The sequence below is a fragment of the Halichoerus grypus genome, chromosome 5 (assembly GCF_964656455.1).
Source record: "Halichoerus grypus chromosome 5, mHalGry1.hap1.1, whole genome shotgun sequence".
Taxonomy (NCBI): domain Eukaryota; kingdom Metazoa; phylum Chordata; class Mammalia; order Carnivora; family Phocidae; genus Halichoerus; species Halichoerus grypus.
Genome location: NC_135716.1, coordinates 46,472,182 through 46,485,468, shown reverse-complemented (window position 1 = coordinate 46,485,468; position 13,287 = coordinate 46,472,182). Strand labels below are relative to the sequence as shown.

Sequence of the window (13,287 nt, the reverse complement as noted above, 5' to 3'; positions counted from 1 at the left end):
AATATTTGGTATTTGACAGGGAAGACCTGCAAAGCCAGGAGTGCCTGGCAAGTTCAAACACAGCAGGGAGACAACGGTGGCTGGCACTGAGTGAGTAAAAATGAGCAAGGAAAGAGGAGGTGAGATCAGAGAGGTAAAGCAAAATGTAGTGATCATGCAGCTTTGTGGGCAACTGAAAGAACCTTGGCTTTTTGCCCCAACTTTATTGAGGTCTATTGACAAATAAAAATGGTGTATATTTAAGGTATACAAATTAATGATTTCTTATAAGTATACATTGTGAAATGATTACCACAATCAAACTAATTATCCATCACCTCACATAGTTACCTATTTTTTTTTTTTTATGGTGAGAACAACTGAGCTCTACTTTAGCAAATTTCAAGTAAACTATACATTATTATTAACTATAGTCACCATGCTGTATATTAGGTCTCCAGGACTTATAACTGAAAGTTTTACCCTTTGTGCAATGTCTCCTCATTTCCCCACCCCTTGAACCTCTCTCATTCTCTCTCTCTCTGTCTCTCATATAAAATCTCTTCTTTTATGAAACAAAATCAGCATCTTGCAAATGAAATTGGGTCATACCCTGTACTTACTAGGCTTGGCTAATGAGACATTGTACTTTGAATGGAAGTTAAGCTCGTATTAATAAGGGCAGAACCTGGACAGATCTGTTTCTGTGGAAATAAAAGGAACTATGATTCTTCAGTAGAATTAAGTAGGTAGTCATAAGTGAAGATGGTCATATTTAAGAACACATAGTTTTGTGATGAATAAACATGAATAGACAAGAATTTGATAAAGAAAAAAGAACCAAGTGATTTCTGTGTTGGGTTTGCTTTCTTGTTTTTGTTTTTTTGTGGTTTTCTTGGTATACAATGAAATGCTTTCCTTACTCAGAGCCTTAAGCCTTCTTCTCTACTAATTGGAAAGACACTTTACTGTACTTCCGTGAATGCTGTTCCACGAAACAGTGTAAAAGTGCCTTTTAACACTATCCTTTCTAGCTCTACTGTAAAGCACTGGCCTTTGTTTGTTCCCCTTTCCCCTTGATTTAAAGAACTGGTCAGTTGCCAGGTGAAACCTTGTGTGCGTGTGTGTGTGTGTGAGCGTGTGTGCATGCACACACATGTGTCTGCACATGCTAAAAGAACTGCAGGTGTGGATACAGTTTTTCTTCCTATCTTCAATTTCAGGAAGAAGAGTTACTACTGCATTCTTTCCCATATAACAAAATATTGTGTGCTGAAACATATCCTATACAAGTTTGGCTAATTCCACTTTCTTTTACACCACAAAATAGCTAAATAGTCCATGTTTTTATCTTGTAGTCCCAAAGCACTTTGAGTCTTCATTTGAACAGTCAGATTTTCCTTTTGTCAGCTTGGTCACAACAGCAACCTCCTGTGATATACACAGTATAAACTCTGCAGGGAACACTCTTAAAAATCACCTCTTTTGAGGAAGGACAAAGCTTCTCTTGTATCACTATTTTATTCCTCTGTTCCCTGGCATTTTGTTTTGATTTTCATTTTCTTGCTTTAGGTGGTTTATGTTCCCCAAAGATTATGAAGCTGCATGGAAGGCTTAACTTTCTCATGTGAATATATTCAGGATTTTATCTATAGGATGGGACAGAAATATATATACACACACACACATATATATAATTAAAATATATGTTGTACATTATATATATGTAGTGCTTGTTGTATTTCCATTTAGATACATGTCCAGGTGAACTCACTTCAAATAAATGAGTGTCTGCAAAGCTCAATGTAAATCAAATCTCTGAAGAGGAATTTTGCTCCTAAAAGCAACAACTACCATTCTAAAGAAAAGTTCCTTTCTAATAAGAAAACAAATTATCTGATGATATTACCTTTTACTTAGATTTCAGAATTTAAGTAAAAACATACATACGGATTTTAAGTAAAGCATACGGAAATCTTTGGGCAAGGAATAACAAACTAGCAGAATGAAGTATTTTCAGCAACGTCATATTGGTTGATTACTGTTGTATAAACACAATAGTAGCTCTATTTTCATTAGATAATTCTTATATTGAGATCCTTATTCATTAGCTTGAGCATTATGAAGCCCATATGAACCAATCCCTGCTTTGACGAAGTTTATAATCTAGTTAAGGAATGTACTACCATGAGAAATAGAGAAGATAGAAATTTAAAATACGCTAATTGAATGTAGAGAATAAATACAGAAATCACTAGAAAGAGATATGGGGTTGAAGAATAGTCAGAGAGGTTGGGACATGTGGAAGGCATTGAGGAGGGAAGTTTTAGATAAGCAGAGGCTTGCAAGGAAGCCCCAGATATTAAAACCACAGTGAAATGAGTGTTGGGTGGGTAAGGGTTGAGGAGATAAAGAGGTTTCTAATTTGTGTAGAGAATCTGTAGTGAAGAAAAGTAGAGAATCAAGTTACATTAGTAAAAGTGAGATCAAAGAGTGGGTGATCCTAAAATATACTTGAAGGAATAGTTGATAAGGAGCAAACTATGAAACTAATGATGAGTATATTAAAAGAAAATTTAAAAGGCAGGCATGCACAAGAGAGACTGGCAGAGAGTAATTTCAGGCAAGTAGAACACATATGGGGAAATGACATTAATTTGAGGTAAAGTTAGTCTAGTCTATTTAGGTATAAAGGGATAACTTAGTGGGCCAGCAGTTATTACCGAAGGAAAACAGAATTTGTGGATGCTTTCCCACATAGTTCAGTGACCCATGGAGAACCTCTGTGTGAAACACTTTGAAAGCTAGAATGTAAGCTCCAAGAAGCCAGGGTCTAGCTGTTTTGTTTACTAACACATGGCCGGTGCCTAAAACAGCATCTCACAGTAGGAGCTCAATAAATATTTCTTGCATATTTATTATTTTAAGATATAGTTTAAAGCCTACCACCTTTCATTTGAACTTTCCCTTACTCTTTCAGGTAGCAAAGCTTAGTGGGAAAAACATAGATTTTAGAATCAAGTAGACCTGCGTTCATCTACTGACTACTACTTACAAACCTTGTAACTCAGACTGACTACTTAACTTTTCTGATTCTCAGTTTTCTCATTTGTAAAATAGAGAATTCTGTGCATCTTGCAGAGTTATTATCAGATTTAGAGATTATGGATGTAAAGTGCCCAGATACATTTAGGGACATATTAGTTACTCAATCCATAGTAGCTATTAATTAAGAGCAGGTATCACTCAATCATGCTTTCTTGTTTATTTCCAATTTATATAATTTGTCACTTTGCACTAGAGTTAATATATCTATTTTTTCTCCCTCAATACACCAACTTTTTAGTACACCAAATACCAATTTCTTTAATGTGCCTAAGAAATTTTTCTCTCAAAATTCAGCATAAGCTTTTTCTCAGTCAAGTTTTCTTGAACTATTCAACTAGACTTCAGTACGTTCTCTTCATGTCCATGTTGTACTTTTTACTCCTACATCTTGAAAGTACTTAGGTTCATGTTTGTCTTCACTCCTGGAATATGAGCTCCATAAAGACAGGGGCGCTACCTTCTATTCTACATCCCTGGTGCCTAGTAAACTGCCCTGGGCTTTCTACGGAAGAGGAGATGAGTATGAAAATTATCAAGTCATGTCACACAAAATCCATCAAGTAAGTGGAGGTTAAAAAGAATGCAATGCCTATCAGAAGATATCCTCAACACTAATCATTCTTAGAAAGAGGGCAGGGACCAGTGGAAAAAAGAAATTATTCAGATAGAGTTTCGGAACTCTCTCCTATAGAGTTTTTTTTTTTTTTTTTAAGATTTTTTATTTATTTTTTTGACAGAGAGAGACACAGTGAGAGAGGGAACACAAGCAGGGGGAGTGGGAGAGGGAGAGAGAGAAGCAGGTTTCCTGCTGAGCAGGGAGCCCGATGTGGGACTCGATCCCAGGACACTGGGATCATGACCTGAGCCGAAGGCAGACGCCCAATGACTGAGCCACCCAGGCGCCCCTCTCCTATAGAGTTTTGATTAAGGAAGCCAAGGTAACATGAGAGGTTAGAGAAGCAGACCTTACTCGTATTTTTCATATACCTGTTCTGATATTAATAATAGTGGCTACTGTATTCTACTTGAGAGTTGGCCTATGTGCTTTTTATACATTCCTGATTCCAGGAACCAGTGATCACAAGACCTCATTTTGTCAATCAAGAACACTCCCAGTGTGCAGAGCAGAATGGCTGGTGAAAATGATTGTTACACTTGAAGATATCAGTCTTTTCTGAGATCGGCCATCTAGTTAGACAGATAGGAAGGATGGAAAGGATGTACCCAGAGTCCATTTCACATCATATTCTCAGATAAGTTTATCACCTTGTTGATATGACTATGATATCAAGCTATAAAGCTGGGATGTTGGAATTTGGCCAAAACGGAGAAAACAAAATCCTTCAAATGTCATTTGGTGTCTTGTAGAATACACAAATGACTGCATTTTGTTTTCATTTCAACTAGTTGCTGCAGGCTGAGCCACAATGAGAGGCTATATATAAAGAGAAGGAGAGAAGAGAGAGAGAGAGCTTTTATTTTTTACTCCTTGAATCTAAATTTATTAATCTACTTAAATTGAATGGAAGATATCTAATTAAGCATTGCAGAGCACTTACAGAATTCAAAAATCTATTCATGTGTTTGAACGAAAGCATCGATTTTTCCTGGAAAGTATGATGCTCTTATGCATATTATATCAAATCCAAATCTTATTTTCCAATAAAGGAAATAGAGTACTTTGTCTATTAAAAATTACATGAAATCTATATTTTTAAAGTGTAGCCTCTGGTAGATAGGAAATTCTGTATAAGTAGGACAATATTTCATTATTTATTGATTCACGTCTACCCAAAAAGAGAGCACATTATTTTCTTTTTAAATGGATGGTATTGCTAAGATGTGGTTATTTTAATATGCTAATGCCAACATAACACTTATATTTTCTCATCAGTTTTTCAGATCAGTTTACAATATTGAGGGAGAAAATATTTTTCACTATTACACTATATTCACCTTTCAACATTAGATTAAACTTACTTTGTAAGTTCATTATGTAACTTACTTTCATACACTGCTTGTTATTGTCTGAGAACCCAATGACATTAAAAGGCACACTTAGCAAAATGTAATATTAGTTTTACTTGTAACCTTCTTAAAAAATAATATAAATCAGGTATATATAAATGCCTGACTAAAGAAAACGACATACACTTTTGTAAAATCAAAATGATGGTTTCATATTAACTCAAATTCCTGCCAGTAGACCCCAAACAAAATGATCACTACTACTTCTAAAAAACAATGCTTTAATTGTCAAGTGAAATCATAGGGATCTCATAAAGATGTGCAAATCAAAGATAGAATAGCTCTAGCGCGCCTGAAGTGGCTAAGCTCCCAAGCAAATCATCCCTATTAGTTCCTATTCATGATTTCAATTATGCTTTTTTATCTGTTCGTAACATGCAGCATTTTCTTACCCTCACATTTCTAGGCATTTTAGCTTCTGCTGACATAAATGCATTCCTCAAATAGAATGTTACAGCAATCTTCTGCTAGACATTTAAGCCCATTTGTGCGTTTATTTTTTAAGATGCTTTTTTGAAACTTCTAACTGTGAGAGGTCTGGGAAGGTAGTGTGAGAATGAATGAGAACTTGTTTTCTAAAGCGACACCGTAGACACTTGATCTACCGTTAAAAAAAAAAAAAAAATCACAGCCTCCTACCTTGAAAACAAACATCTCCCGGCGAAGAATAGCTAGAGTGTTAAAGTTCCCATCGCAGATGTTGGGTTTGGCTCCAGGATAGGAAGGTCTGCCAGTGGGAGGCCGAGGAGGTTTGGGCCTGTCATTCTTGCGTGGGTCGGCTGGAGGAACGGAGCGGTGTGGGGGCACTGTCGGTAGAGGTCTTGTCGGTGGAGGAATCTTGTCAGGTGGACCTTTGAAAATATGAGGAAAGCACTTGGCTCACTTAACACTGGAATAGTGCTGGACAGTCTGCTGCCAAGGACAATCACTCATGAGGGGAGGGCACAGATTAAGTGAGCTAAGAAGTCTTTAAGATTGTATGTTTTCTGAAAAAACAAACCACCGTACCCAACACACCACTGCCAAGTCTCTCAGAAAGTCCTTATCATGCTAAGTTCTGAATCCAATTCACTGAACTTTCTTTGTTAATTTTTAATGATATTTTTTTATAGCTTCGCCAGAGTCCTTATTGGAAAAGCTGCTTTCAAATCTTTTTTGGAAGTAGGTGGTGTATAAATAATACATAAATGAAGATGAATACTGGAACCATGCATGTAAGCTCCACCAAAGTTAATCCTAGGTTTGATAGACAATGATTCTATGCAAATAGTTCTAAAGGATAAACATTAACGAATCAAAGTTTATTCTATCCTGTGTCTCCAACTGTATTTATAACCTTTTCCTGACTTTCATTATTTTCTTCTAATGACATGTTTTGACAAATTGCCAGATGAGTGTTTCATTTGAATACTGAATCTGAAACACCTATTGATTAAAACGCCACTAGTAAAATATTAATGTGAAGAAGTATTTCTAAAAAGAGGTTTCTAAATTAAGCCAAAGTTTACATATATAATTTGGTACAGATGTAAAGCATCATTCCTCAAGGAATTTATGTTTTTAAAAAGAAATACAGAGCTGTTCGCACTTAATATTTAGATACGGAAAGAATATCCTTTTGCAGACCTTCAGTCTAGACTACTAATTCATGAGGTCATGAGAAAGGGCCTTCCCTAACCTCAGTTAACCACTTAGGAGGAATTTCTGATGGCACAAATTAGGCACAGGCTAGCACGTTCGACACATGTGCTACTTAGTTTTGAGTCTGAGACATTTCCCTTTTCTCAGTATCCCCAAAATAAAGAGCAGCACAAAAGCTGACTTTTTTTTTTTTCTCCAAACCCTATTTTGACCCTGAGAGAATGGTTACCACTGAGATACTGAAATTGAAAAACTAATGAATGCAAAACAAATTAGTGAACTTAAACTATGCTATTTAAAAATGCAAATGACACCTTCTAGATACTGGATATTAACATACAGATAACACACATTTGCCTTTGTATTGTAAAATGAAAGCATCACTTCATTAATTTAGTAAAGCATACTCTCCATATATAAATTATAAATGTCAAGTTCTTAACAATTATGTGTGAAATAAATGTCTTTATAAAGGTCAGTGGTTCTGTTGACGGAGTTAGGATTATAGTCTTTCTCCCTTTTGTCTTAATTTGTATTCACTGACTGAACCCCATAAATAAAAATGATCTCAGTATATTAGGAATTTATTTTGAATCAGGTGTAAGTAAACTTTGCCATTTGTTAACTTCCACTTCCATGTTTGTTAACTTTCACTTAGTCAATAATTACACGCTTTTGAGGTCATTTTATTATAGCCATTACACAAGAGTATGTTCTGCAACCTCAAAAGGGATTTATCCCGTAACTGTCTAACATCAAGTATCATAAACTGAGGGTCAATTTGTCAGTTTTTACCAAAATCTCAGTATCTTATAAGAAGATCTTATATTTCTCACTGTTTTTATTGGTTATATTCATTTATTATATTTTTTTACCTGAATTTTAAATACTAAAGTTTGTCAGACCTTTGCTGTAACTGCAGGTTTCAATTAAACTCAGTAAGAAAAATTTATCAGTGTGTAGATTTACTATAATCTGTATATTAAGATATCTGGACTACTGCCAACAAAACTTGATTGATATAAGACTTCTGCCAATAGGCCAGACTATTTTTTTTCTTATTTCTCGGTATTTATCTTTCTCATATACTTAGAGCATCCATCTCAAAGAAGAAAACACAGCAGGAATTCTGGACTTCAATGTAGGGTTAACCAAACAGAAACAGTGGTAACCTACCATAAATTTTCTGGATGCCTTGCAAATCATCATTAGGTAGTTTGAAGTTGTCAGTTTCCATGTACTGGTAAAATGGGGCCATGATGGCAGTGGGGTCATTGGAATGCTCCAATCCCAGAGCATGTCCCAGTTCGTGAACTGCTACAAGAAATAAGTCATTTCCTGTGAAAATGAGAAGAAAAGATGCTATTGTAACTAATATCCAAGTACAGAATTGGAAAGGACAATTTGGTGTTATCAAAATTTCACCCAAGAAAAATAGGAGGAGCTCTTTATTTCACTATCAGTGTGATTTTATCATTGGATTTTCTACTGGCAAAATCCAATGTGCTATTTCTGAAAAGGTGGGGGGTGGGAGGTGATGTTAATGTAGTCACAGAAATTTAGAAACTGAATGGAAAGAACAAAGACTAAAAGTTGAAGAAAGAGCAGGAGCATCAGAAATTGCTACTACTGGGCGCCTGGGTGGCTCAGTTAGTTAAGCGACTGCCTTTGGCTCAGGTCATGATCCTGGAGTCCCGGGATCGAGTCCCGCATCGGGCTCCCTGCTCAGCAAGGAGCCTGCTTCTCCCTCTGACCCTCCCCCCTCTCATGTGCTCTCTCTCTCTCATTCTCTCTGTCTCAAATAAATAAATAAAATCTTTAAAAAAAAAAAAAAGAAATTGCTACTACTGCTGTTGAAATATCCTTCCGATTGGAAAGTACGTAATATACTTTTAAGTATCTTTACATCGCACATAATGCTAACAAGCAGTAAAAAATACCGGGCAGATACAATCCCTACTTTTACACAGGTGAGTAAACTAAGGCATAAAGGTGAACAAGTCTTGTCAAGAACAGCAAATCTTTGCATTTACAGAGGTGTGACTAGAACTCAAGGTTATTTTAACTCCTAGATGAAGGCTTTTCTTTAAATTAGCCTAGAATATAGGAATACGGAAGTGTAAAATAAAAGTCATAGGCTAGCAGTTATAACCAGGATTCTAGTCCTAGCTTTGTGAACACAAATTCTAATCAACTCATACGCAATCTGAACAAAATATATTTATTTAGAGTGGCTGTTTCTCACGGAAGAAAAAAAAATCTCTCCCACCTGTGGTAAACTTGCACAGTGAAGTCTATTTAGTGCAGACTCTCAGAGAAGCTTTGTGCTGTCACAGCCCTGCTGATGACCCCTACATGTTGCCCCCTTCTGGATCATCATAATTAAACTCATGAGCAAAAGAGCCAGTCTTACATGTGTATTTGTTAATTCTAAAAATTTAGTTAAACTATGTGAGCATCCAACAGTTTAGACTATTAGACTTCTAAGGGTTATGTTCCTAAGTGGAAAGTTTAAAATGATTGAACATAAAGTGTAAAGTTTTGCATAGATGAATTGCAAATGATTTCAATGAACTTCCTGAGTGTCATTTTTAGGAAAACTCTCTTCCAAACATTTTTATAATGCACTGTGGTAATTCCCTTCAGAGGTTTTTGTTTTGTCTTGTCTTGTTTTTACACAAAGGTGAGTACATAACATTTTTTTCCTACTCTGGAGTAGTCTGTCATAGAAAAATGGATGAAACCATGGGGCTGCTTCATCATATGACCTTAGCATACTGAAAATGAGCCATTCAAAACACTTCAGGGGCCTGACTCTCAAAGAATAACTGATTAAATACTGGTGTGAAACAAATTGGAAGGGTTTAAAAGGAAATAGAAGTTAACATTTCCAATCTCAAAGAGCTTATCTTCTCCTCTTATAAAATTACTTAAATGTGCAAATGAAGACACAAAAAGAAAAATAATATAATATGTATTAGCTTTAATTAAAAAATATTAACTAGATTTATTAAAAGTTTGCTAGCTTTGCCCTGGACATTTTGAACATTTTACCTGCATTTTCTCATTTAATTCTTACAATTATCCTTTGAGTCAGTTACTATTATTATGTCTATTTTTAAAATGAGAAGACAAGACTTGGAGACATTAAATGCAATTTGCAAATTCATGTAGCAAGGTGCAGATGAAATTCAAACTTCTCTGAGTCTGATTAGAGATCATCCTTTGAATTACTGCAGTAAATCACACAACTATAAAAGTATTAGCATGCACAACAGATTAGATAATGTAGCCATGTGAAACATGCCTACTATGAGTTAGGCATTGATCTAGGCTTTCACAATATAGTAGTGAACAAAACATACGAAAATCCCTGTCCTTATGGTACTGGAAAGAATCAAGATAGAAAAGTAAAATATACAGAATGTTACATAGTGATATATGATACGGAGAAATAGTAAGGCAGAGAAAAGATGAAGTCAGAGATGAAAAAATGTATGGAATTTTAAATAATAGTAATGGTTTGGGCTTCTAGTCTCACTGAGGTGGGGATAATTTTAAGTTTTTGAGTAGAGGAGGGACATAATCCGACTTATATTTCAAACAGGACCACTCTGGTGATTGCTCTCGAGAATCAAGTACAGTGGACAAGGGAAGCAGCATGATTCAATCTCTGAAGTTAGTGCAATAATTCAGGCAAAAATGCTGGTCACCTGGACCAAAGTGGAAGTAATGAGGTAGACAGAAGCATAACATTCTTGATATATTTTGAAAGGAGAATCACAGTGCTCGCTTCAGCAGCACATATACTGAAAGGAGAATCACAGGGTTTCTTAAAGGACAAGATGCAAGATGTGAGCAAAGAAAACCATCAAAGACAGCACCACGTTTTCTGGCCCTACACCTAGAAGAATGAAGTTGCCATTCACTGAGATGGAGAAAACCATAGGACGAACATGTTTTTGTTGCTTTTTGTGTTGGTGGCGGTGAGAGATAGGAAGCAAAACCAAGAGTTCCTTTTTTTGAGTGTTAAGTTCTGAATGCTTTAATTTGCTTAGTGAAACAGGAAGATTCATCAACTGAGAGAATAATAGGAAAATGAGAGAAGAATGTATGAAATATTTGAATAGGTCAGTTGTAAGGAGAGGACTAGGGAAATATCAGATCATTGTCAGGCAGCATTCACAATCATGAATTTAAAGTGAGATTGGCTTCATTATGTGCTATGTCTTCCTTCTTCAGCCATATTTGGTGGTGTGGATGCAGATATCAAAGTGGCAGTATTGATCTCACCAGACTTTTGGTATCTCTAGGTAACTGTGAAAAGCAGAGGGAAAGACAAAGGAGCTGTGGGTATATGTAAGGGAGTAATTTTTGACTTTGCCATGGTATTTGTGTCATGTAAGGAAGGAAGGAATAGCATGGGATGAGGAAGGAGGGTGATAAGGTCAATTTAAGATCAACTCTTAAATTCTGAAGTGGTCAAAGGTTTTTGTTTTTATTTGTTTTTGTGTTTTTAGTCATGATATTAGCAGGAATGAGCTAGAAAAATATTCAGTGATAGTCACAGTAGATATTCGAAATTGCGATTTGTAAGAGCAATGTCAAGGATATGCCCATGGAAGTGAGTCTCTGAGTTGGGATGGAATATGAAATTGGAGACGAGATTCAATATCTAAGAGCCCAGAACACTGGCAAAATTTTCTACATCAACAATAAGATCACCGAGAATTAAAACAAGAATAGTGTTGAGAGTAGGATTGAACCAGGAAATAAGATCATCAAAGAAGGAGGGAAAATGACTTGAGAATTAGTAGATGATTATAGCAAGGAGAGACAGTGGATGGAACAGTTTGACAAAATCACAGTCAAAACTTGAAGTTTTTATGGAGGAGGAAAGGAGAATAATCTTGAAGTACCATTAAAAAGAAATAAGGCGGGAGGTATACCATGACTCCAGCCCTTGTGGTAGAAGGAGAAAACAGAAGGAATGTAAGAGAAAGAGTATAATCAATGGAGAGATCAGTGTTAGTAACAAAAAAGAACCTAAAGGAAATAGTCTCAAAATAAATTGATTATTAAGGGGATTTTGCTAATGATTGACTTGAAACTTCTCTAAAGTTTCAGAAGATAGAGAAGGGAAGGAAATGGAGGGACAGATAGCAATGCAGAAGTCCTATGGGAATTAGAGTCCCAGGGGAGAGGGGTGTCTTCTCCTGTGCTTCCTATGGTGATAAATAGGAATGGAGGTAAGGGTCCTAATCAAACTAGACCTCAGATTCCAATATATCAAATATAAGAGATTATTATTACTTGAGTATGTTTAAAGGAATTTAAGAACATGACTTAAGAGAAGACAGGGGATGAAATTAGAGGGGATACAGGGGAAAAAATGTACAGTGGTTGCAAGGACAACTTCCTGTAATTGTCTTTGCTTCAATTTTTGTTGCTTTTCCACTACCTACAAAATAATTTCACATTCCTCATAAAGATAACCAAGACCCTTCATACATAAGTCCTTATCCTTCCTTTCCAACATTATCTCTGCCCCCCCCCCCCTTTATTTTCCTCTTTCCGGTCATAGAAGAATGTGCTTGTTCTGTCCTTAAGATCTCTGCATTAACTGTCTTCTTTCTGGAATCCCCCTCTGTACCCTGCCCCCATGTTGGAAGCACATCAAGCAGACCTGATATGACTGCTCAGATGTTACCTTCTCTATGAAGTCATTTCCCCAAGGGGTGCTGTTCCCGAAGGCTCTCTGCTTTAGGCTCCCACAGACCCTTGCACATCCCCCCATCATAGCAATTGCATTGTATTGTCATCATCTTTTGGTAAGTCTTCCCAATATATTTTGAATTCTTTAAAGACTGAAATTGTGCATCATTTATGTTGTGTTTCCTGTTCAAAAACATTGCCTGGCACATAGTAGATGACTAATCTTTAAGTAAGTTGGACGAATGGATCAGTTTCCAGGGACTGGAGGACTAATTTGAATCTGGGTAGTAAAGAACAGAATGCTATTTTCACTTAAATGTGGCTCAGAACTTTCTTCTTTATTTTCCCTAGCTATACTGAGGTATAACTGAAAAAAAAAATTGTAAGATATTTAAAGTATACATCATGGTGATTTGATATATGTACACATTTTGAAAGGATTCCTCCCCACTGAGTTAATTAACATATACATCACCTCACATATTTAACTTCCTTTTTTTCTTTCTAGTGGGAACATTTGACTTCTCCTCTCTTATCAAACTTCAATCATCCAAGAATGTTATCAGCTATAATCACCATGTTATACATTAAATGATCCTCAGACCTTACTCATCTTATGACTGCAAGTTTATAGCCTTTTACCTACCTCTCCCTATTCTCCTCCCCTCCCCCCCAAATCTGTTTTGTGACATCATGCCAAGAATTAGAATGGAAAGAGAATGAGATGAGATAAGAGAAGACTGAGGAGGCCGCTATTCTTATATGGTTCAGACAATGGAACTAAGGTACCCAACCCTGTCAGCGACTCATTGCTGA

At 36.1% G+C, this 13,287-nt stretch overlaps 1 protein-coding gene across 1 annotated transcript in view; it reads right to left on the bottom strand.

Annotated features, from left to right (window-relative positions):
- The window catches only part of MMP16 (matrix metallopeptidase 16), a 282,542-nt gene that overhangs the window by 71,931 nt on the left and 197,324 nt on the right, over window positions 1-13,287 (bottom strand). Inside the window, exons 5-6 of the mRNA XM_036101312.2 lie at window positions 7,933-8,094; window positions 5,755-5,966 (exon numbers count right to left, since the gene is read on the bottom strand). Coding sequence (XP_035957205.1) covers window positions 5,755-5,966; window positions 7,933-8,094 — 374 coding nt within the window. The remainder of the gene's footprint in view (window positions 1-5,754; window positions 5,967-7,932; window positions 8,095-13,287) is intronic.